General features: G+C 47.3%; 1 protein-coding gene across 1 annotated transcript; it reads left to right on the top strand.

Annotated features, from left to right (window-relative positions):
* Window positions 1-253: 253 nt before the first annotated feature.
* On the top strand, window positions 254-21,303 carry SRD5A1 (steroid 5 alpha-reductase 1). The gene is made up of 5 exons (XM_019743374.2): window positions 254-674; window positions 12,421-12,587; window positions 15,626-15,727; window positions 17,588-17,738; window positions 19,493-21,303. The coding sequence occupies exons 1-5, from the start codon at window positions 394-396 to the stop codon at window positions 19,557-19,559; spliced, it is 768 nt and encodes a 255-aa protein (XP_019598933.2). The 5' UTR covers window positions 254-393; the 3' UTR covers window positions 19,560-21,303.
* Window positions 21,304-22,956: the final 1,653 nt, after the last annotated feature.

The following is a 22,956-nucleotide window of genomic DNA, read 5'->3' as shown; positions in this document are numbered from 1 at the left end:
CACAGAGCAGCCCCAAAAGCGTCTCCGCGCCGAGTCTCAGCGTTTCCCGCGCGACCTCAGGCAGCAGTGCGGACAGCTCGAAGTCGCGCGTGCGCACAGCGCCGAGGGCGCGGCGGGCCCGGAGGCGGGGCTCCGGCGGCGGGGGTGGGGCGGGGACGCCTGCAGACCCGCCTCCGGCTCCGCCCCGAGCGCCGGCGCGCACGCCGGTGACTGGTCCAACCCGCGGAAACGGCGCACCCGCCGCCTCCGCACCGCTGCAGGTGTGCGGCTCGCAGCTGGGGCGTCGGCTGTCGGCGCTGCCTCAGGTAACCGTGCTTCCCGCCCCCTCGCCGCCACCCTATATGTGGCCCGCCGCGGCCGCGGGGCCATGGAGCGCGCCTGCCGTCCTCCGCGATGGAGCTGGCCGAGCGGCTCCTGCTGGATGCGCTCGCCTACCTGCAGTGCGCCCTGGGCTTCCTGTGCTTCGCGCTGCTCACGCTGCTCGGCTCGCCCTACGGGCGCTACGCGTCGCCGCGCTCCGCCTGGAGCCTGACGGCGCCCACCGCCTGGGCCGTGCAGGAGCTGCCGTCGCTGGCCGTGCCGCTCCTCGTGTGCGTCGCCACGGCCGCCGAGCGCCTCCGCTGCTGGCCCAACCGCATCCTCCTGGCCATGTTTATCGTCCACTACACGCAACGGTAACGGCCGGCGCCCCCCGGCGCGGCGCCCTGTGCCTGCGTCTCCCCCACCCGCTGCCCTCCCTCGGAGCCCCTTCTTTCTTGCCGCTTCCTCCTCCCCAGCGCCGCCTCTCCCCCTGCTGTCCCCGGTGCTGTCACTCTGTGCTCCCACCCCCGGGGACCTCTCCCTGCGGGACCCCACCCCCCAGTCCCTGGCGGCCTCTCACTGCACCCTGGGCGCTTCCCTCTGTCCCCTGGCGCACGGAGTTAACTTATAAACAGAAATGAGTCTGGAAAAGTGAGGAAGACTTTAGAGGATTTACAAGGGGGTAATAGAAAAGGTTTGGGGGGTTTTGTTCTGTTTTGTTTTGTGTTGTTTGTAAAACTTGGACCTAGAAAGTGTTCGCCATATAATAATCCTGGGCTTTGTTCAACGCCGGTGTCTCTGGCCAAAGGTAAACGACCTATGCGATCATATCTGGCTCCTTTTCTACCGTTTCCAGTTGGGCATCTTTATTGTGGGTGGGGCTGTTTTCTCCTGGCCAGGCGATCGCCTGGAAAGCGGCCTTCCTGAAAGAACTTGGCGATTCCCCCTTTACAATCCTCATGGGTAGGAATTGGTCCCTTCTGGGCCTTTCGCCTCCACATTCGGCAGGGAGCCCAAGACTGGCTTTCCAAGCAATGACTTGGCACATATCTGACGTCTTAAAGATGGCTTCCAAGTTTTTGGGGTTTTGTGACGAATATTAAAAGGTTGTGTCTGATACCGTCAAGTTCTTCCTGTAAGTTGGGGGTCTCTCCAGCTCATAAGGCTTCGGCTTCTGCACAGCTAAACCAAATGGCTGAACGAAAGCTGGAAATTAAAATGTTGCAAGGCTGCACAGTTCCAAAGGATGGTCTCTGCAACCTGGAGAGCTGGGTTCACCTGTCCTGCGAGTGTGGGCAGGTTGCTGGACCGCTCTGATTGTGAGGCCCACCTGACAACGTCCACTGCATGGAGAGGTAGGACGAAGTAAGCGTGAGTGGGTTTGTGTGTGTCTGCCTGCCTGTCTCTAAGCCTCTCCTCAGCACGGTTATCGGGACGCGGAAGTCCTGGGTGCCGTGTGTCCTCATCTGCTTCTATGCAGGGACTTCAAACAGGCAGTCAGTGTTCAACAAAGCTTCCGAGCCCCGTGCTCCCGACGCGCCGAGACTGTTCCATTAAGCACAGTTGTTGTCCCTTTCTTTTTCAATGGATTTGAGCATGACTGCAATTTGAGGATCAGTAGAACCCTCGTTTCTATATACCTTTCTCCATACATATACCAGAACCTGTGTCTGTCTGTTTCTCTAGTGGCGAAAAGCAAGCTCTGGAGTCGGATTGCCAGGTGTTATCTCAGCCCCATCACTGGGGACCTGAGATAAGTTACCAAGCTGCTCTGCAGGCACAGCTATGAAACAGGCACAGTGATGGTGCCAGCCTGTGGGATTGGCATTAAACAAAGACCACTCCGTGAAATGCTTGCAAGGTATTGGCAAGTCTGAATGCTCAATATACGTTAAATGATACCATTTTGTATGTCCATATACATACTCTGTGTGTCATTCATACACGCTGCTGCAGCCTTGTGTGGTGATAAAGAATTTTGAAGATGTGGCATTGGAAAGGAAGGGAGTACTTTACAGCGTGTTGTTTGAAAGCCTGGAGCAGAAGCTTTTGAACTAAAGGCATCGTGTTTGTTTCTAGGCTCGCTGTAATGGAAGAATCAGAATGAATACAGCCTCCCAAAGGGCGAAGTCCCGGCTAGAGTGATAGAACTCGAATAGATCACCATATACAGATGAGGCCCGTACACCCAGCTTTCGGGTGTTTTACGCAAGGCCCTCGGAGTAGGGATTGCTGGGATGACAGCCCCCGGTGCCTAGACCAGTGGCTTTAGAAACTGCTCCAGAGGCTTTACTGGGTCAGGTGTAGTTTTTTAAACTGCTGGGCTATTGTGTTTGTTTTTTAAGTCGCACATCTTACCGTACACATAGCCTGTGTGGTTTGGGGACACTGACATTGTCCAAATAGAAAAGATACACATTTTCCATTCTACCCAAGCAACTAATTTATTAAACGGTCATCTGACCTAAGTGAGCGAGCACTTGGAAGAGAACAGAAGTGCCAGCAGCATTAGCACTTGTTAGAAGCCATGCAGCTGAGCTGGGAGACATTTATAGAGTCCCTCATGTGTCAGGGCACTGCAGGTGACAGGAGCCCGAACGGGGCTGGCCGCAGGAGAAGCACGTGCCAGGGGACACGCTCCAGGGATGCTGAGCAGGCCGTGTGGCTGGCAGCTCCCAGTGTTTGGCGGGTGTCTGCAGGCCCTGTGCTGAGCTCTGAGGAGGGAGGCCAGGCCCTGCTCTGGGTGAGGTGTAGCCTCTTGAGGGACAGGAGAGGACCAAAGCCAGATGCAGGGGCTTCCCAGGGTCAGTGGGAAGGGGTATTTACTTACAGTAGAGGGGAAAACTGGACATGTGTCTGTATTCATCCTGCAGACGTTTACTAAGGATTGATTCATGTACCTGCACTGTACTCACTACTGGGGGTACGGAGACAAGGGATGCTCCAAGGAGTCAAGGAGAGTGAGACAGATTGTGGCGAGTCTGCAGGAGCTTTTTGGCAGATGACCAGGGAGGGCAGGGAGGCCTGATGAAGGGCAAGACGGGACCGCTGTGGGAAAGACACTCCAGGGCTCAGAGCAGTTCCTGGTGGATGGCGAAGGACATTTGTGGGACTGTTTTTAATCCTTGACAAACAACTAAGTCCCAGTGGAGCACTCAGTGTCACCGTCTTCACCATGACTTAGTTGGGGGCCGCAGAGGGAGGGGGAATGGCCCCCAGATTACAGACTTTTAAAAACCTAAGTGGTCTCCTCTTCCTGACACCCGTCAGAAGGTCTGTGCTCAGCCACATGCGTGACCCGGCAGGCTCTTGGTTCTGCCATTACCCCTGGTTATGGTGCCAGAGAACCTCAGCGGCTTCATGTGCATTGTTTCGCATGCGCAGTTCTATTAATGGCCCCTCAGATCCTGACCCAGCCTCACTTTGAAAGGCGGCATGTGTAACCCTAAAAAACAGCAGAGACCTGGAGGGGGTGAAGGGCACACAGAATCCTTGGCCCTTGCTTTGTGGATTCAAATAATCTGAGAAAGAAAAACTTTTATGCAAAAGTATAGATTGACAGTGAAATATTCATTGAGACCCTAACCTCACCTTGAAAGCACAAGGTGCGTATTTAAGTACGTGGCTTTGTTGGGGTCTGCACAGTTTGGTCATCACTGCAAAAGAGTCTTGTACAGAAGGAAGGACAAGTGAAAGGAACTGCCCCAGATCTAGGAAGTGCTGTAGATTTCAGTGACCTCAAATTGTTGAGGAAAAAGTCATAAAGTCAGTTATTAAAATTACAACCATTCTTGGTTATAATCATTTAAAAATGATTAAATCTGCTCTTAGCAAAATTACTCCCAAATCATCAAATTAGATATTGTATTGTCCCCAAACGTGGGGGTGCGACGTTGTAGGTTGTCCTGGGAGATGATGTCTGGTTGCTTTTATTTTGAGAGTGAAATCCTGTGCTTGGTGAATGCCCTGTTTGTCACTGCAAGGAGTCTGGGGTGTTAATACCTATTCCAGTTTGTTAGGAAAACATGTCAAGAGATAATTCTTATAGTCTACTGTGGGATTTAAGCAGATGTGGAACATGAAATCTGACTTTAAATGTTTCAAGAATAGTTATTACAAGCGGTTGGCTGCATTTTGACCTCTGAAGGTCATGCCTTCCCTGAGTCTTTCCCCTTTGAGCAGATCACCTGTGGTAGGTGGGCACGGTGGTTGTCCACCAGCGAGATGGTTTCAAGCAGGCAGAAATCCACTGCTACGAGAGTGGGGTGACAGCTCAGAGCCCTCGTACCACTGCTCTGCGAATGGACACGTGGGCCAGATTGGTGACTTTTATTTTTTCTGGTGACTCATTTTTCTTCCTGGATGCCTATACAATATTTTACCCCCTTAAAATTCAGAAAATTCCCCATAGATACTGTGTGTTTGCTTGTTTATTAATTTTGCCTGATTCTTTCTGAGCCCTTCCAATAAGCAACGTCAGGCCTTCAGCCCCAGAAATCCCATTTCTCCCTCTTGTTCACCTGGTCTGTTTTGAATGTCATAGGTACCAGCATTTAAAATACTTGTCAACAGTACATGCGAACAAACTTGCAGTTGAGCTACAGGCTCGTTGTAGAAAACTTAGAAAATGCACAGAAATTCGGGGAAGAAAATAAAAATCACATGTAATTCCATCACTTAGAGATAACACTGAAAATATTTTGGGTTATCATTCCCATCTCTTTCACTGTTCTTAATAACTTTTTGATCATTTTATTCCTAAGCAGTAAGGATACACACACATAAACACATGCAAAATCTTGTATCCCACTTTTGTCACTTAATATAATATTTTTCTGGGTTAGTTTCTACATGTAATGAAAAGGACTTCTGATGAGTATTTAATATGCCATGGAGTGATAGGCAGTGCCAGCCTGGCCCCGGTCCTACTTCTCGCCCAGTCCTCAAGATGTGGTGGGTGGTACACCTGGGAAGGTGACCTTGCCTTTGAGCCCATCGTTTCCAAGTGTCGGTCTCCATCACCCAAGCTACCGTGTTCCTCTGAGCCTCCAGGCCCTTATCTGTTCCATAGAATAATCTGTTTCGTAGGCTTGTTGACGTGTCACACCCATCCATGTTGTTCAGGGTTAGCAATTACTGGAAACGTATGATAAGGAACTGCGAGAAGCACTTCCACGCCAAGCACTTCCACGCCAAGCCTCAGCTCGTGAACGCAGCCAAAGCAAACAGGCAGCAGACTGCCCTTGGCCAGGGAAGGTCCACAGAGACTCCGGCTGCTGACCGCCCGCGGCTCACCCCGTCGTCAAACCTGTCCCATGTTTATCGTTGCCGTGCAGACACGAAGACGTGCAAGTTTCCACAGGGAATGAAACCACTTGGTGAAAAGCAAATCTGGTTCCTTATGTGGAACAGAAAGAAAATAAAGTGGGGAAATGGTGGGTTTTCAGTCCCACCCCCACTCTGATGAGCCAGAAAATGGAATGGCTTCGGAGCTTCCTGGGACCTGACTCGTTTGTATCCTTCAGCTCACTGGCCACAGGAAGTGGATTTATAGCACATTGCCTAAGTAAAGTATTTTTAAGTCCAAGTGTCTCATAGTTACTCTCCAAGTGATTTTCATTTTAAGGGGTTTTCAACTTCTGACTTAATTCCCTTTCTCAAAGATGGCTAATGCTCATTTCCCACAGTTCCTAGATGGAAGGGTGATTGTGAGTTTGGGTGAGACTACCTGTGAGAAAAGGCTTTTGAATACTCGGACCTGCTGTAACTGGGACAGCCTGGGCCCCCGGCCCTGGGTCATGACAGGTGCTGTGGACATCTGTCCAGCAGACATGCCACGTTCCTTACGTCTGAGCCTGGCCCCGTGTCCCCAGGTGAGCCTTCACCATGAGAAACTACCTGGCTTCCACTGCGATCATTGATCTGCTTCTGTTCCTCTGGTCTAAATGAAAGCTCAGATAACAGCCATGCCCAGAAGCCAGTCTCTCCTCCCCCATTCTGGTTCCTAATTGGCCCAAGTCAAAGGGAAACCTTTCTGAAAACAGCTGCATGGATTTCCAAGGAAAATAAATAAAGCTAATGGGACTAACCCGAGAGGAGAAAGCACCCAAAGATGCCTGGCGGGAGTAGGGCGCTCCCCTCCAGAAGGTGCGCTGCATCTGGACGTCTGGCTACTGAAGACCTGGGCTCCTGTGTCCTCAGAGCCCACCTGGCGATGCTCAGCCTTGGGGCAGAGCAGGGTGGGGGAGGAGACCTCCTCCTGGAGCTCAGCGTTGCCCAAGCCGGCCTGCTCCCCTGACCTTTTTGGGTCTGTGGCCAGGCCCGTGGACCTCAGGGTCACTCAGTGCTGTCCACTTCCAGGGCAGAGATCAGAGAGCAACAGAAGAGGTCTGCGTCATCCTTTCTGAGGCAATGGCAGATCACGACCACTTCTGACATTCCCACGAGACCCAAGAGAAGTCAGTCTTCTCCTGAGGTCCTTCCTGAATGCCTTTTCCAGGTTCCTCCAGGGCATACGCTGGAGCGGAAGTGACTACAGCTCCTTCCATGCCGTAGCTGGGGACATGGATGCAGCATCCATCCCACCAGGAGCACAAAGTCCCCGGAGCGCAGTGGCTGCCTGCAACCCACGTCTGGTGGCTCGAGCAGGAACACTTTCTACAGAAGGCAAAGCGATGTTTCCAGAATAGTACTGTGTTAATCTAGACCATGGGTTGGCAAACTCTTTTTGGAAAGGTCCAGATAGTTTCCACTGTAAGCTTTGGGGGCCAACAGAAAAAATAGGGGATACTGCATAGCTATTTACCACAAAAGAGAAAACAAATTTGCACAAAAGTTTTATTGACAAACTTCAAAATGTAATACTTCAGTGCAGTTTTTGTAGCACAGGTGTGGTGAGAAGGATGGACTTCTTTTGGTGGGGGGTAACATTTCACCTACTTGGGCTTCACAGTTCGTATTCCCTTGACCAAAATCCATCGTTGAATGTTCACCTCTTTGTGCTGCTCTGCAGTGAGCTTTTATCTTGGAGAATGCCTTCACACGGGTAGGCACTGCCAAATATTGCTACCAGGCCCCAGTTTATGATTTCAGTTTAGCATATCCATTGCTTGAAAGGCATCTGTGGAATTCTGTTAGATTCTTCTCGATATTTGCCTGTTAGAGTTTCATTACTTTGTAAAGTACTATCTTCCAATTGAGGATTAGGTGGCAACTCCACAATTATTGTGAAATGGTTTTTGAAATGTAGAAATCAAGGTTCAGAAAAACTGAATTTCTAAGTTTGAGCTTAGAAATTATCTCCACTGCAAATTTCTGAGAAGATGGAACCCTCACCCACTCTAACAGCATAGAAAGCTGTTTCACGTCTCTGGAGATTCAAACAATGTCAGTTGTTGTTGAAATGACTTGTGCACAGTATGAGTTTTAGACATGAAGTGGTATTTTCCCTTATAGTTTTGGCTTGAATTCACTAAGAAACATGAAGTCTGCAGCAAAAGCTAATTCCCAGAGCCTTACAAAACTCAATAATAGTGGTTGAGGGCAATTTTTCTCATTAAGAAAAATGTTAGTCTCAGCTCTGAGTTCAAAATAGGGTTAAGTCTGTAGAGGGAATGTCAAGTTCACTGTTGCCAGGATCGGTTCAGGCACAGCAGGAAATTGTTTTGCAAAGTGCCTGATGGTGCAGGGAGTAGCTCCAAACACCTTACAGCTCCACGAGCTGTCATTTTGTGATGTGTCCATTTTTGTGTCCCACACATTTTACCACCATCCATTATAACAACTTAGCAGATTCTACTGTAGGTTGTACTGAACTCAACTTTCCGCAACTTCTTTGGGAATCCTCTTATTTCTGGTTCCACAAAGACGATTCAGAGACCCTCATTCCTCAGTCACGTCTACCTTGGCACTGACTCCATATAAACAAGTAAGCAGTGTCGGTGACATCTTGGGCCCAGCAAGAGCCGGGGAAGACTGCTGACTCCATCTTCTGCCTCGTTAATTGACTGGGCGTAACCCCTGGTGTCCCAGTTTCTTTAAGAGCCGCTCTCACAGGAAAGGCTCATCGTATTCAACAAGTTTCTGTCCCTTGGACATGCTCCTTTAGCTGCTGCTGCTAATGAACTTCCTTCCCAATGGTGTGTGGCTTTCCTTGCTTGCCTAATACATGATCCACTTGGTAACTGCCTGTGGTTGTGGCCTCATTTGCATTTCTTTTGGAAAGAAATTCCCTGATAAGATTCTGTTTTCAGTTCTCTTTATTTTTCTGACCGTTGCTGTCCTGTGAGTTGGGGGTATTGTGATGAGCGCGTAGATGGCAATGCTGACCTTGGCACAGCTATTGTGTCATTACTTCACCCTCTAATGCAATAACGAAATTCCCCGAACTCCACTGTGCCTTCAAAGCATGACAAGTTCAGGGCTCTTGTCTTGACACAACCAGTATCGCTGAGATGAAGATAATTTGGAATGCGTTATGCAAGGCCATGCATGGCACGCAGAACACTGCAGCACGGCGGTTTGCCACACCGGCAGCCATGCAGAGGGCTTAGCTTGCCACGGACAGGCCCTGTCACAGCCACGTAAGTCTACAGGGCCTTCAGTGCCCCCCAGACAATATGTAAACGGATGACCAGGCCATGTTCCAATACGACTCCATTTATGGACACTGAAACTTGAATTTCATATGGTTTTCATGTGTCGTGAAATAGTCTTTTGATTTCTTTTTACCTTGTGGAGGGACAAGGGGCCACATGTGAAACCTGACAAGCTCAGGAGCCTGAAAATAACCACATGGGATGGTGTGAACATAAAAGTTCCTAATTAAGGTGGGCCATGGCGGGAAGTCATATCCTTAGCCTGTAGCTTCCTTGACAAGGGTCAGTCTTTACTTTAAGTGAACCTGTCTGTTATCTTTTTGCATATAAGGTAACATACCCTGGGTATGTCAATAACCCCTTTTTTCCAGACCAGAGCAGGAAACTACAAAATTCCTCATTGTAATTCTCGTCCCCTGATTACCACCTCCATGTGCTGTAAAAAGCGAACTAGTAACTATCCTGCACCCACCTCTGTGAAAGAAGTGCCTGTCTCTCCAATTTACTTTTACCCAATCCCAGAGACTTCCTCACTTTGCTTTTTCCCACCCCCTTAATCTACCACCAGTGGATTTGATGTAACCTTCCTCCTTTGATTCTACGTCTGAAATAAGCTGCAAACCGCCATTTTGCTGAGCATTTTCTCAATCCGTTGAGACTTTGCTTCCAGGCAATTGTCATCCGTTTGGCTCAAATAAACTCTCATAAGTTTTTTCTTAGGCTGGATGTTTTCCCGTCTGCAACCCACCATTTAAAAATGTAAAAACCATTGTTAGCGCCCAGGCTCTACAAAAACAGGTGGTGGGCTGGGTTTGCTGACACCTGACCAGACTCCTGTTGCTAGAACAGGCACGGAACATCAGCGACAGAGGAGGAAAGGGGTGTGAGGGAAACATGAGAGGTTTGGGTTTCACCTTTGCAAGGTGCCAGCCAGTGTTTGCTGGTCGTTCAGAATTCAGCCCTGAACGTGAAACCGAATTGGGAGATGTCTGTCAAGATTTTGCCATAGTGCATGACTCTCATGTCCTGCAGGGAAGTACCTGCCAGGAGATGCACGTTTGCAGAGCTTCCTCAGAGCTGCTGCTTTAGCACCTCATTCATCTATAACTCAGGCACGTGTGCCATCGAGCCCAGAAGATTCCCTGAAACCGTTTTCTTTTAGTACCTGCTCCGTGTATTTCAGGCTCCCTAGATTTAACCCTCCCCTTTGTGACTCTGCATTCCTATTACCCTTTGTGGGACTTAGCATGATCTTGTTCAGGCCAGCAGTCCGAATAGCTTATGAACTGCGTACTCTACAGTTTATCAGGCCTCTTTCTAAACCAAGTCCAGCCCTCGCCTCTCCCACAATTCTTATTTCCTGTTCTTTTTTCTGTATTTCTTCAAACTCGGAATTCTAACACTTCTCCAGCTCTATCCTGCAATTTGCCTCCTGGAAAATTTCTCGAGACCTTCACTGCCAGGGAAGTTTTCTCTAAAAGTTCTCGTCCTGTGGTCCCTTTCCTACTTCCCCATGGCTGGAGAATCCCCTAGGCTGACTTCAGAAATGAGGCTGCCTGCTCGAGTCTACAGAGTCTACACTCAGGAATGGAGTGACACCCCATTGTCTCTGCTGATGACTATGTCCTCTGGGCGTAACTCGAGCCCTGGGCCCTGACTGAGAAGCAGGGATTGGGAGAAACACCTTGACGACAGCACCTCATCACAAGTCACAATCTCAGCCTGTTTTTAAGGCAGCCCACCTTGGTCCAGGCCACACGCGCTTCCCCTAACAGAGACTGAATTCTGCATTCGGCTCAAGCTTCTGCAGTGAGCCTGCATCCCAGATGCCAGCGCACTGTACCAACCATCTGCCCCGCCCTGCACCATGTTTGTGAGATGCAGAGAGAAGTGGCTGAGATCCCCTGTTGTTTTTCAGTGGCTTGCCAACACTACAGCTTCCAGGCGAGTAAGTGCCTCACTGATGGCATGTGTCGTGGTTAAGTGGATGCCTAATACCCCACTGGGGCTTCACCCTAGACCTGGATGAGGTCCTCTTTGGGGGAACTGGCCTAAACAGGATGAGAACCCTGCAGACTGCTTCTGACTCACGTGAATGTTCTCCCAAGGAGCCGAGTGAGGCTGTGGGGAGAGAATGCCTTGATGTACAGCCAATGTTATGTGAGTGCTGTCATGCTGTCACTATTCCTGCTAGTAATTCATTATATTTTCTCCCTGGAGTTGAGGGGCAGAATGGAAACAAATAATAAGCTTTTATGTTTCTCCCTTGTTTTAAGGTGTCATTTACATAAAATAAAATTCACTCATTTGAAGTCTATGGTTTGATCAGTTTTGATGATTGCACATGGGTCGTCATCACAATCGAGATACAGAACAGTCGTATCCCCTTAGACATCCCTGTGCCTCTTTACAGTTAATCCCCTCCCCTGACTCTAGCTTTGCTTTTTCTAGAATTGCATAATTTCTTTCATTGACAGCTGTTCAAACTGTTGATTTGTTTTTGGGTCAGTTTTGGTCACCTGTGTCTTTTAAACATTTTGTCTATTTCTTCATCCAGCTTGTCAAATTTATTGGCATAAAGTTGTTGATAATAGTTTCTTATTATCGCCTTAAAGTCTGTAGGCTAGGTAGTGATGTCACCTCTGTAAATTACTGGGTGTGCACTGACTTGAAAGAGAAAACTCTAATACGAAATAAAATTTTGCATCTTTTCTTCATAAGTTTCTAGTTTCTCATTCTTAATTTTCTTTCTGTAAACCTTCAGTAGCGTGGACCTAAGCCAGTGTGATGTAACAGAAGAACATGGTCTCCCACTTCCCCGATTTGCACGGACACTCAGCCACTCACCAGCCCTGTGGCCTCGAGCAGGTGGCCTGACTGTTCTGAGTCGTAATCCCATCCTCGGTGGGGTGTGTGCAGTGTCTGCTGTGCTGGTAGCTGGGGGCCTTGTTAATGGACGATAAAATGGTGTCACCCAAATTGTGCTGGTCAGACTAGAACGAGTATGAGTTTTAGTGTAGTGAAGATTCTGCGAGCCTCTCGAAGCTTCAGTTTTCTCTAACTCACTGTGTCTGTTTCACGTTCTGCGTAATGAGAATCCTGGGTTTTTGCACTGTGGTATACGTTGTTGAAACATGGTTAATTCTTTGTCTAGAAATTCTGCTTTTAAGGGATATAGTAAATACGTAAGTGTGAGTGTTACTGAGGATGACTTATGTACACAAAAGCAAGATTAAAACCCCAAGACACTTAAAATAGGATTGTAGGAATGGTATTCTTTTTTTTTTAATTGTATTGAGGAATATTGGGGAACAGTGTGTTTCCCCAGGACCCATCAGCTCCACGTCGTTGTCCTTCAATCTTAGTTGCCCGGGGCACAGCCCACCATCCCAGGTGGGAATTGAACCGGCAACCTTGTTGTTGAGAGTGCGCGCTCAAACCAACTGAGCCATCCGGCCGCCGCCAGGAATGATATTCTTTATTGTTGTTGTTTTTAATTTGTTTCTGCTTCTTGTTTCCTAAGGTCCTTGATTTTCCCCTTTCTGATCCGAGGAGGAAAGCCGACGCCACTATACGCGTGTGTACTGGCATTCGCATTCTGTACCTATAATGGCTACTTGCAAAGCAGATACTTAAGCCAATATGCGGTGTATGGTGACGACTGGGTCACTGACCCCCGATTCCTAACAGGTGAGGAGGTCCTGGTGACACGCTCCACCATTCTAGTCACTTCAATTTTCACGTTCCAGTCCTTTCCAGTTTGAAAAAGCCCACACTTCTAGAGAGAACACTTTCTGAGGGTCTGTACCCTAGCTGCGGGGGGCCTGGCGGGAGTCAGGCTGCCCCAGGGCGGTCCAGCAGCAGGAGAGGACACAGGAGCCCAGCGCCTTCACCCGCCCAGACACTGAAAGTACAAATACCGGTTCTTAACACACGCCCCCAAATAGCCACGGTCCCCACAGAATGAGCAGCCACTCAAGATTCAGGAGACTTGGGCACCGACTGGCCATGTAGTCTAAGAGAGTCCCACACCTCCTACAGTTTCTTCTGGAAGGTGAGAAAGGATTGCATTGGGTCATCTTCCCACAAGGCCATTAGACGTTTATGATCTTACTAAATTGAGTAAACATTTACATTTGTGAAGTATTTGAAATTTTTATCAACGTAAAGTTATATTTTCAAGTTCTGGTTATAACCAGGTTCTGAACAAAAATGAAAATCAAACATCAGCCATGAAAAATATTTGCAAGAACATTAAAAATACTTGATCTTGGGGCCATTGTCTACAAGGAAAATTCTTCTGTGTATTTATGTAGTTGATCCTCCTGATCTTCAGAAATTCAAGCACATGCAGATGGGACTTGCCCCATGGCCATGCACTAAGAGGCATCGAATTGTCCCACACATTTCCCAGCTGCCCCACAGCCCTCTGCCCTCGGCTCCGTAAAGTAGCCTTACGTTTCGTTTGGGTTTTTCTCTGTATCGACGTGTATAGTAGAGAAAACGAACATTTGTGTGATACTCGGTTGCCAACAAAACACTTTTACATTTTCTCAGTCGTATTTTTTTTCTGTGAATTAAAACTTTATTCCCAGGGCGTTGCCCTGATCACACCTGAGAATCGTTGCGTGGGATCTGCTTCCTCATCTCTCACAGAAGGATGGGTGAGAAAGTTGTTCAGGATTTTTCCCCAGCTCCAGACATCCATGCCTCCCCGAAACACTAGATGAAATGATTTAGTTTTCACACTGCCCCCAAATCCTTGATTTCTCTGCTTCTTTACCCGATTCTCTTCTGCCCCAACCATTGGAAGGAGAAAGAACAGGTTTGGCGGCAGCCAGGAGCTGTGCACGTGCCTTATGCTTCCCCAAGGTCCTGACAAGGGCAGAAAGGACCCTTTCGCAGGAGAAAGGCAAGGTCAGAGGGTTAAGCAGCTGGCGCAGAATCTAAACTGAGTAAGTAGCAGAGCAGGGGTTTAAACCGGCTGGCCACGCTGGTCCCCACAAATGGGCGAGGAAGGGGACTTTTTCATCTAAAAAACAAGGAAAGGTTTTAGTGTTTGTGATTCTCATAGGAGGTGTTTCTGTGATGAATTGTTGGGGTACTTTTGCCACGTGCCTTGGAAGCTGGCATAAAATTTCAGATGCCAATAAATTGTATACGAACCTCTTGGCTTCTCTGCAATGGAACAGAAGGAATCAAAAATGAAAACACTGGCCAATTAGGAAACAAACTAGGTTACTTTCTTTGGGTTGTATTTGTGTCATAGAGTTTATAGTTTTTTTAAGGAAGCAAACATGAAATTACATGAATAATTAGTTATATTTACAATAGTTACCATGAAGAGCTAAGCAAATAGTGATGATAATATCCTAACAAAAAGTTTTCCAGAGAAGTAAAGTCATTCACCTAAAAGATTTTATACAAAGATTTTAAGATCCCCAAAATGGAATTCAATGTTTAGCTTAGATGAGCACAAATAGTTTTCTTGCCAATCTAGGCAGTGAAGGGAGCTTGTCTCTTAGAAGAAAAATAAAGCATGGATTTTGAAAACATGGTTCTTTCTGGAATCTCACATTGGAGGCCACATCACCTACAGGGGACATAGTGAAATACAAAAAAGGTAGCAAATTAACTATACAGTTATGGGTCCAATAAGTGACTTATAAAACACATTGTAAAACTTGATATGAACTGTTTAGAAAGATGCCTCCAGTGGTAAAAACAGAAGGAACAGATCTCAGAACCCTCACCAGACACCAGCTTTACGTGTCCCTGTTCTGACTGAAAACATACAGAATGCCACTGGGAAAACTGGAGAGTATTTAATAACAATGTTGTTCCAAGTATACGTCTCTTTGACGTTGAATGGGGCACCGCCATTAAACACTGTCTGCTTTTCACATTTGTTAAGTGTCTCAGCTCTTTTTATCAAATCAACTTATTTCTTTCATAAAATACTATTTTGGCGTTTTGGCTTTTCTTGTTGGAATTAATTGATGGGATACTAATAAGTCTCCTTCAAGTGATGAAAACTCTCTGAAGACTTCTACAAATGAGAGGGAAAACATTTGGGAAGCTATGGGGTGTCTCGGGAGAACCGGGTAATGGCGGTGGGAGGTTTTGTTGGGAGGTGAGGCGAACGGACAGACCTGGGAATGCAGAGTAATGAGTGAGCCTAGAATCAGTGGTGGAGAAGCCACGGAAGTGCATGAAATGTTCAACCGAGGCTACAGAGAAGGGGGGGGGGGGACCAGCACCCCTGCAGCGGCCTGCGTGCAGCTGGTCATAATGGAACACACCCTGAGCTGTCCCCTCTCCCTCCTCCCGGGGGGAGGGCATTGTGCTTCACACCCTGAAGTTGTTGTGACGATAAGTCAGTCTTGTGGGCTGAGGAGCCGTGTGCCAAAGTCATAAGTCATATTTCTAATCATACCAGTCACGCTAAAAGCATAGGTTGTGGCCGTCAGGTCTAAGTATTTTGAGTGGATCAGTTTATTTATTAATAAAAACCAAGCCGTCTTGAGCATACCTGAGAACAGGGCTTATGAATTATCTGTCTAAATAAAGGACAGTATGTATCATAATGATCTTTACTATCAATTGTGGCTAATATGTTGCACTAATCCTGGTGATATGCAGGGTCACAGTGGTGACGCTCACTCAGGCGCAGGCTCATAAATTTTGTAGTTTATGAACATAATGGTCTTGTGTATTTTTTCCTTCAGGTTTTGTCCTGTGGTTGGTAGGCATGCTGATAAACATCCACTCAGATTACATCCTAAGGAATCTCAGGAAGCCAGGGGAGACTGGGTACAAAATACCGAGGGGTATGTACTGAAAATGGAGACTGTATTCTACAAGTGCATCGTGCGATCCTTTGTTTTAGGTTTGCCAGATCTAATAAGTAAAGTGTAGGGGGTGAGCTGTAGTGTGCAATGTGAGTCACTGCTGTTGCAAGCAGTCACTGTGATTATTTTTTTATTAGAATGATGAAAGAACCAGTTCGGGCCAACTGAATGGTTATTAAGCAAAAAGGAAACTCTAGTTAACTTTGTGTTCGGAACGAGCATGTGAGGAAGAATTCATGGTTTGCAGGCGTGTCCAGTACTTCATTTCCAGCAACATTGTAGAACAGATACCTTGACTGACCCTCCCTCTGAAAATGAACAATGTTGGGTGAATTTTTAAAAAAATCTTTTTAAGTGTATCCATGCGATGTCAGGAAAGGAAGCCATTAGTCAGAGGGCAAAATCTGAGTGCGTGCCAGCTGGTTTGTAGCCCAAATTCATACCACTCAGATGGTCTGACAAACCTCATGAACAAGCCGTGAACTAGGACCGTGTAGTCCCAGGAGGGTGGTACCTACACGCCTCGGCCAGCACACATCCCGGTCCCCAAAGGACCTGCCTTCAGCTCAGGCCTCAGCCCTACGGACCACGTGCCAAGGAATAAGAGCCACAGTGAAAGTTGCAGAGCCAGTGAGGAAATCCGGCACCAAGAGTAACAGCACAACTAAACGAGAGAGACCTGAGATCTTAGAGTTAATAGAAACAGATTATAAAGTGAATACTTAAATGTTTAAAAAAATTTAAAGGGATTGAAATTATGAGTCAAAGACTGATAGACTATAAAAAGGACTAAGCAAATATGAGGTAGAAACCAATAGAGCTTCTAAAATAAAAAAATTCAGTACATGAAACTACACTTTCAGTGGAGCTGGAACACGCACAGCTGTGATCAGTTTGAACCCTTCCACGCAGCTGCTGGGAAACCATACCAGGCGAACAGCAACACAATGAACAAAGGACCAAAATCCTCCGAATCTCAAATTGCTTAAACCGCCGCCCTGGGGCTGGCTCACAGAGTGTGCAGATCTGCTCTCTGGCCTCAGGGCCTTTGCTTCTCCTGCCTGGAGGGCGCCCAGCTCTCCCACATGCCTGGATCACACCTCACCTGCCCAGCCGCTGTCTGTGATCAGGACCTCCCCCCACCCCTGATGGCCTTCCAGGCCTGTTGCCCTGCTCCTCACAGCACCCCACACCCTCTGCTGTACCCTGGGTTTTCCTGGGATACTTTTACTCTTTGGTTTACTGTTCCAGATATGGGCGGCGGGGGGCGGGGGGGGCGGCGAGCGGAGGGTGTCTTATCCATGGTGCATCCCAAGTGCTTGGACCACAGTCTGGCCCATTATGTAGACCTGATGAATCTACCTTTTGTGAAGGTTTGATTAGTGAATGAATGAGTGAATGAATGAATGAATGAATGAATGAATGAATCTGTCCTTGAAAATGAATATTTTTTTTAAATTTTTGGTCTAGAGCTCTGTGCAGGTCCATCTTACCTAAGCTAGTGCAGTAATTGTTATTCCATGGTCTCTGTCCTTGCTCAGGGGTTCTCAGTTTGGCCCATTAACTAGTGAAGCAATATATTAAAGTGTATGAAAACTGTAGCTCTTTATATTAAGATAAATGGATAGGTATTGATTCAGGTATGTAGTTAGTACCAGAAACTGTGATCTAAGATAGCAAACCGAGTAATGTTGCATGTGTTTCATTGATGACAATTCTGTAGAAGTGGGGTTTTCCCCCAGTTGAAGGTCTGTGCTCCGGGGAGGTCGTCGCTGGCTTCTTGGGGCAGCATCCGGCCCCTTGGTCATCCGGGCACTGCCACTCTGTGCTTTCCTCTAGGAGGCTTGTTTGAATACGTAAGTGCGGCCAACTACTTCGGAGAAGTCGTGGAGTGGTGTGGCTACGGCCTGGCCACCTGGTCTGTCCAAGGCGGCGCTTTCGCTCTCTTCACCTTTTGTGTTTTGCTCTCCAGAGCACTGCAGCATCACCAGTAAGTTTTAAAACACCTTTAGCACTTTCAGCTTGTGCTCTCACCTGACTGTACCGACTTTTAGGTTAGATTTTTGAAGTGCTAATGTTAACTTGAATGGCTGCATCCCAGTTCACATGTACTCTGGCTAAACAAGCATGAAACCACATGGGTACCTGAGGAACAACCCAGCTGTCAGGCATCCCCAGGCCCACGGCAGCACCTGTTCTGAGCCTCTTTGAATTGACGCTGCTGGACTCCGGATGCGAAGGTCACGTTGAATGTCCGCAGGAGATTCGGGGCGTGCAAGGCCAGCACGTCCTCCCAAGTGGGCAGTGTCTAGGGGAAGCTCTCAGAAACTTGCTGGCGGTCCGTGGCCTGCACGCCAGCGGGCTGCCTTCGGCCACTCAGGCTGCTTGAACAAAAACACCATGACCTGGGGGCCTTCTGAACAGCAAATGTTCCTGACAGTTTAGAGGCTGCGAGTCCCGAGATCAGGGTGCAGCTCATAAACATCCTCGAGTTCTGGTGAAGGCTCTTCTCGGTGGCAGAAGTCCCTGCTCGCAGTGTCCTCACATGGTAGAAGGAACAAGGAGCTCGCTGGGCCCCTTTTATCCGGGCACCCGTCCCCTCCTGGGGCTCCACCCTCATGATCTCATCACTTCCCAAAGGCCCTGCCTACTTACACCACCCGCTTGGGCCTTAGGTTTTTAACGTGAACCTGGGGAGACACATTCAGACGATTGGCCGCGCAGGCCTGTGAAAACCACCCGCACCTGACTCTGTATTTGCACGTCAGCAGGCTTTGCACTGCCGCCATCCGTGCACACGGTCTGCCCTGGACAATATTGTCTGCAGCCCGTCGCTGCTCTGGAAAAGCACTAAGCCCACTGGCCAGCTTCTCTGCACTTTTCTCCTTACATGTCCTGCGTGTATACAGAACAGCGTCTGAAAATAGACGGGGCAGTCGGTTAGGTGTCTGTGTCTGTGGGTGACAGCGCTAAACTCCTCCAAAATCTAAAATCAACAGGACTTGGCTGACTTGCTTTCAGTGTGCTGTTGTCATATATTTCCGCCCTATTAACAAATAGCTATTATAGTTGTGATTTTTAATCTGTTTGGCATTCTTTTGTGCTTATGGGAACTCCTTTTTTTCTGCCTGTTTCTTCATCTCGTCAAATTATTTAAAAGTTTTACTCCATCCACTTAGTTTCCACCCTTCCCAACTACCTGTTCCCCAAAACAAGCAAGTGTGCCTTTGTTGCTATAATTTATATCAAAATGGAAAATACCTGTTTATCTCGAGTGCAGGGCCAAATTATGGTCGGCCCCGTGTTGCATTTTCCCAAGTCTGTCTGACTTGGTGCCCTTTCCACGGTAGTTCTCTCCTGGGGACTGGAGAGAACTGTCAGAGCCACCAGGAGCTCTCCTGCCACCACCCCCACGCCCCAGTCTGCATGCTTCTGGGGTCTGGACAGAGCTTCCCCCAGGCTGGTCACATCTTCATCACACGTCAGTGATTCCCCTTGCCAGTAGAAAGATGAATAATATGGGTCACTTCTGGTGAATCATGCTTTATAATCAAATATATTTAATTCTTCATGATGTAGCCCAAATCAAACTGTGTATATGAAATGCCAAAGTTTGTATTACTACTTTTAAAAACTCTGTATTCCTTTGTAATAAAAAACTATTGTCCATTTTGTTAGCATCTGTTAAATGTTTAAGTGACAAAATTATTTCCTTTTTTTAATGTCCTTTTTTTCTTATTTTAGGTGGTACCTTGAGAAGTTTGAAGATTATCCAAAGTCCAGAAAAACTATAATTCCATTTTTGTTTTAGGTCCATTGTCAATGGAATTATGTTCGACTTCAAGTTTTTAGATGATGTTTCTCTAGGGATTATAGAAATGCATTATTTCTCAGTAATTTTTACCTTTTCCAAGGTTTGCTCTAGGAATTGTTTTTCTAGCACATTTGCAAGCAATCTAGTAACAAACTAATCAATGCAGGTTGAAGTGGCACATGGCTAGCAGGGCAGGACTCTGGAACTCTGGGTAATTACTGCACTCCATCTCTCGGATTTTGGACTTACCTCGGGTTCTATACAGTGAAGTGTGCACAAGACCGGAATGCAGGCGCCGTCTTTGATGGCCTCCATGGTCCAAAACCTTCCACTACCCCTTGTACAACCCCCTACAACAATTGGTTCAAGGTCAAGGGTGATGTCCCCTGCCCCCGTGGACGTGTGATCTATCTCCGAAGTCCCTCTCATCCTGCTGTGTCGGAGAGGCCTGGGGTACCCACAGTGTGGCCGTGGACTCAGGGAAAATCATGGGTCCCTGTTGGATCCTGTGTAGGCGGAGAACACGGGGTAGAGAAAGGAGACACGGGCGGCCCAGATGAGGCCTGGATGAAAGACAGCTGGCGGCTGCTCCAGCCTGGCTCCTCAGGTGACTGCACTGGCAGGGCAGAGCGCTGGGCATTCATAAGGCGCAAACTCCTTTGTCCCCACAAAAGGAACGGGACCCCCAGTTCAGCAGCAACCCCACCCCCACCCCACCCTTACTCTCCAGTCACTTGCCATCAGTCTCCAGTATTCTCTGGTCTGAGATGCTTTTTCTTCCTTTTTTTCCAAGTAGAACTAGAATTTTTTAAGGCATTTTTTTAAGTACTTCGCAATATTGCAAAACGATGTCTTGAAACAGAATTTCTTTCTTTAGATGCACTGGAAAGGTCCGTGAGACAACCGGCAGTGGTAAACCCACCACTCACTGCCAGGTACTTGAAAGCCTTCTCCAGGTAGAACGCTGCTGAATGTCTAGGCCGTGCATGGGGATCTGGTGGCTCTCCTGGCCGGGGACCCGCTGCTTCCGCGGTGCCACGTTTGCAGAGGTGCAAATGGGAGACCGCGTTCACTTCCGCCCGCTGACGGGCTCAGGGCAGGAGTCCTCCAGAGCTGCCTGAAGTGGGGCCTGTGGGGTCGCCCACTGCTCCCCCCCGACGGCCCAGGCCCAGGCGCCCTGGCGTCGGCCCCTTCTGGGCGGGCCTCCCACGCAGGGCTCCTCCCTCGAGTTCCCACGCAGACCTTGTGTTCTCGGTGGACAGTTAGAGCCCCTCAGGGGTCACAGTTACGCAGAAGACTTCTTGGTGCAGCTGTGCGTCACGTTCACAAAATGTTTTTGCAGGGAAATGTGGTTCTTAAATGCACTGTGGCCCTTTTTCTGGCCAAATGATCGCTTAAAACAATAGAGCAATAAAGAGCAATACATATTTTGGATCTCAGGAAAACTCAGGAAGCCTGGGCCAGCCTTGACTGATTAGGGCCCCGCGTTCCGGAAGGCGCGCCTGCACAGAGGGATGTTGCGGGCGGAGAAGCGCGGTGGCCTGTCCGGTGGGCCCGGTGCCCCAAGTCTGATGCTCCGCTCCTGCTTTCCCAGCATGCACTGCGTGGGTGATTGACATGGGGAGAGATCCAGTCTGTCTTGTCACTGCCCTCGCTTTCCTTCTAGCTGAGTAAACTGTCATCAGCCGTTGTACTAATTATACTAATTAAGGAGATTAATAAAGTTACTGTTAAAAGTCCAGTCCTTTCTGTTAGTCTTCATTTGTTATTCTTTTGACACTTGTTTCCTCTGGAAGTTCAGACAGTCACGTTGTTAGCCCTGAAACCTGCATTAATGTTTCAGAACATCCAATATTCTTACTGCAGCAGAGCCCTGTAATGTTCTTCATGTAAATCTCGTGCATTTCTGTTCAGGTTATTTTCAGATACTTGATATTTCGTTTATTGTGAACCAGGCTGTGTACCCAAATATGGTTATAACTAGGATCAATCAAAGCTATTGAGGTTTCTGCATTTGTCATATCCAGCCATGCTCCTGAAGTTATAAATTCCAACTTTTTTCGTTTATTATTCTTAGGTTCTCTAGCTTTGCAGTCATACCATTTGCAAATATCTTGAGTTCTTATTTTACAACATTTGAGCTGTTCCTTTTGTTGTTGTTTTCTCTTTATATTAGCAAGAAATTTGAGAGCTATATTGGATAATAGAGGTGGTCATCAGGATTCCTGTGTGATTTTTAACAGGAATACCTTTTGTGAGTTTACTATTTTGAGCATTCTTTTATTTTCTTACATGGTTATTGGTCTGTCTTCTACTTTAGCCATTGGGATTATTTCTTAAAAAAAAAAATCATCTACTTCTTTTGAGGTTTTCAAATGTGCTCCATACAGATGAGAAATGGGAAAGGGTTTGCCAACGTCCATGCTGACATTCTAATCTAGTGGGTTATTTTTTCATTAGATATTTTCAAAGTTTATTTATTTTATTTTACTGTAAACTAACATTTTTATGGTGATTTCCTCGTCCTTCCTAGTTTAATGATATTTCCTTTTACCTTATTTTCACTATTCTGATTTGGGGGAGACCCTGTGTTCATAACTGCTTAAAAGGAGTGCTTTATGCACTTCGTAGAAACATATTTTTAGCTTTTAAGGCTGCGTGTTTCTGCTAAATAAGACTGTCTACGTTTCCTTCGTTTAATAATGTCCCTATCATTGTGATTCTAAACAGTCTCCAGCTGTACTTCTTAGGTTTGCTTTGATCTAAATATTTTTGGGAAACTAACTTCTGTTTGGAATGATGCTTTTAACTTTTCAACCACTTGGGGATTTTATTGAAAGGTTTTTTTCTTTTTCACATGTGTGTATAGAGATCATTTATATGAAATTTCTCTTTTGTGGATTTTGAGTTTCCCTTTGTAGCCTCTAGCCTTTTACAATAATAACAAGACCATTTTTTTAAAAAAAAGTTTATGCTCTTTATTCAATAGTCTAATTCAAACATTAATTACATTGTTAAAATTCTCTACAAGCTTATTTTTCTTCTGTCTAATTTTTCTGATATTTCTAATAGTTTTTGCTTTATTTTTTGTTGTTGTTTGTTTTTTAAAGCTTTTATTGGGGAAGGGGTACAGGACTTTATTGGGGAACAGTGTGTACTTCCAGGATTTTTTCCAAGTCAAGCTGTTGTCCTTTCAATCTTAGTTGTGGAGGGCGCAGCTCAGCTCCAGGTCCAGTTGCCGTTGTTGGTTGCAGGGGGCGCTGCCCACCATCCCTTGAGGGACTCGAGGAATCGAACTGGTAACCCTGTGGTTGAGAGCCCACTGGCCCATCTGGGAATCGAACCAGCAGCCTTCAGCGTTAGGAGCACGGAGCTCCAACCGCCTGAGCCACCG

The sequence above is a fragment of the Rhinolophus sinicus genome, linkage group LG03 (genome assembly GCF_036562045.2).
Source record: "Rhinolophus sinicus isolate RSC01 linkage group LG03, ASM3656204v1, whole genome shotgun sequence".
Taxonomy (NCBI): Eukaryota; Metazoa; Chordata; class Mammalia; order Chiroptera; family Rhinolophidae; genus Rhinolophus; species Rhinolophus sinicus.
Note: the sequence above shows the minus strand (reverse complement) of the source record. Positions and strands in the feature narration are given on the sequence as shown.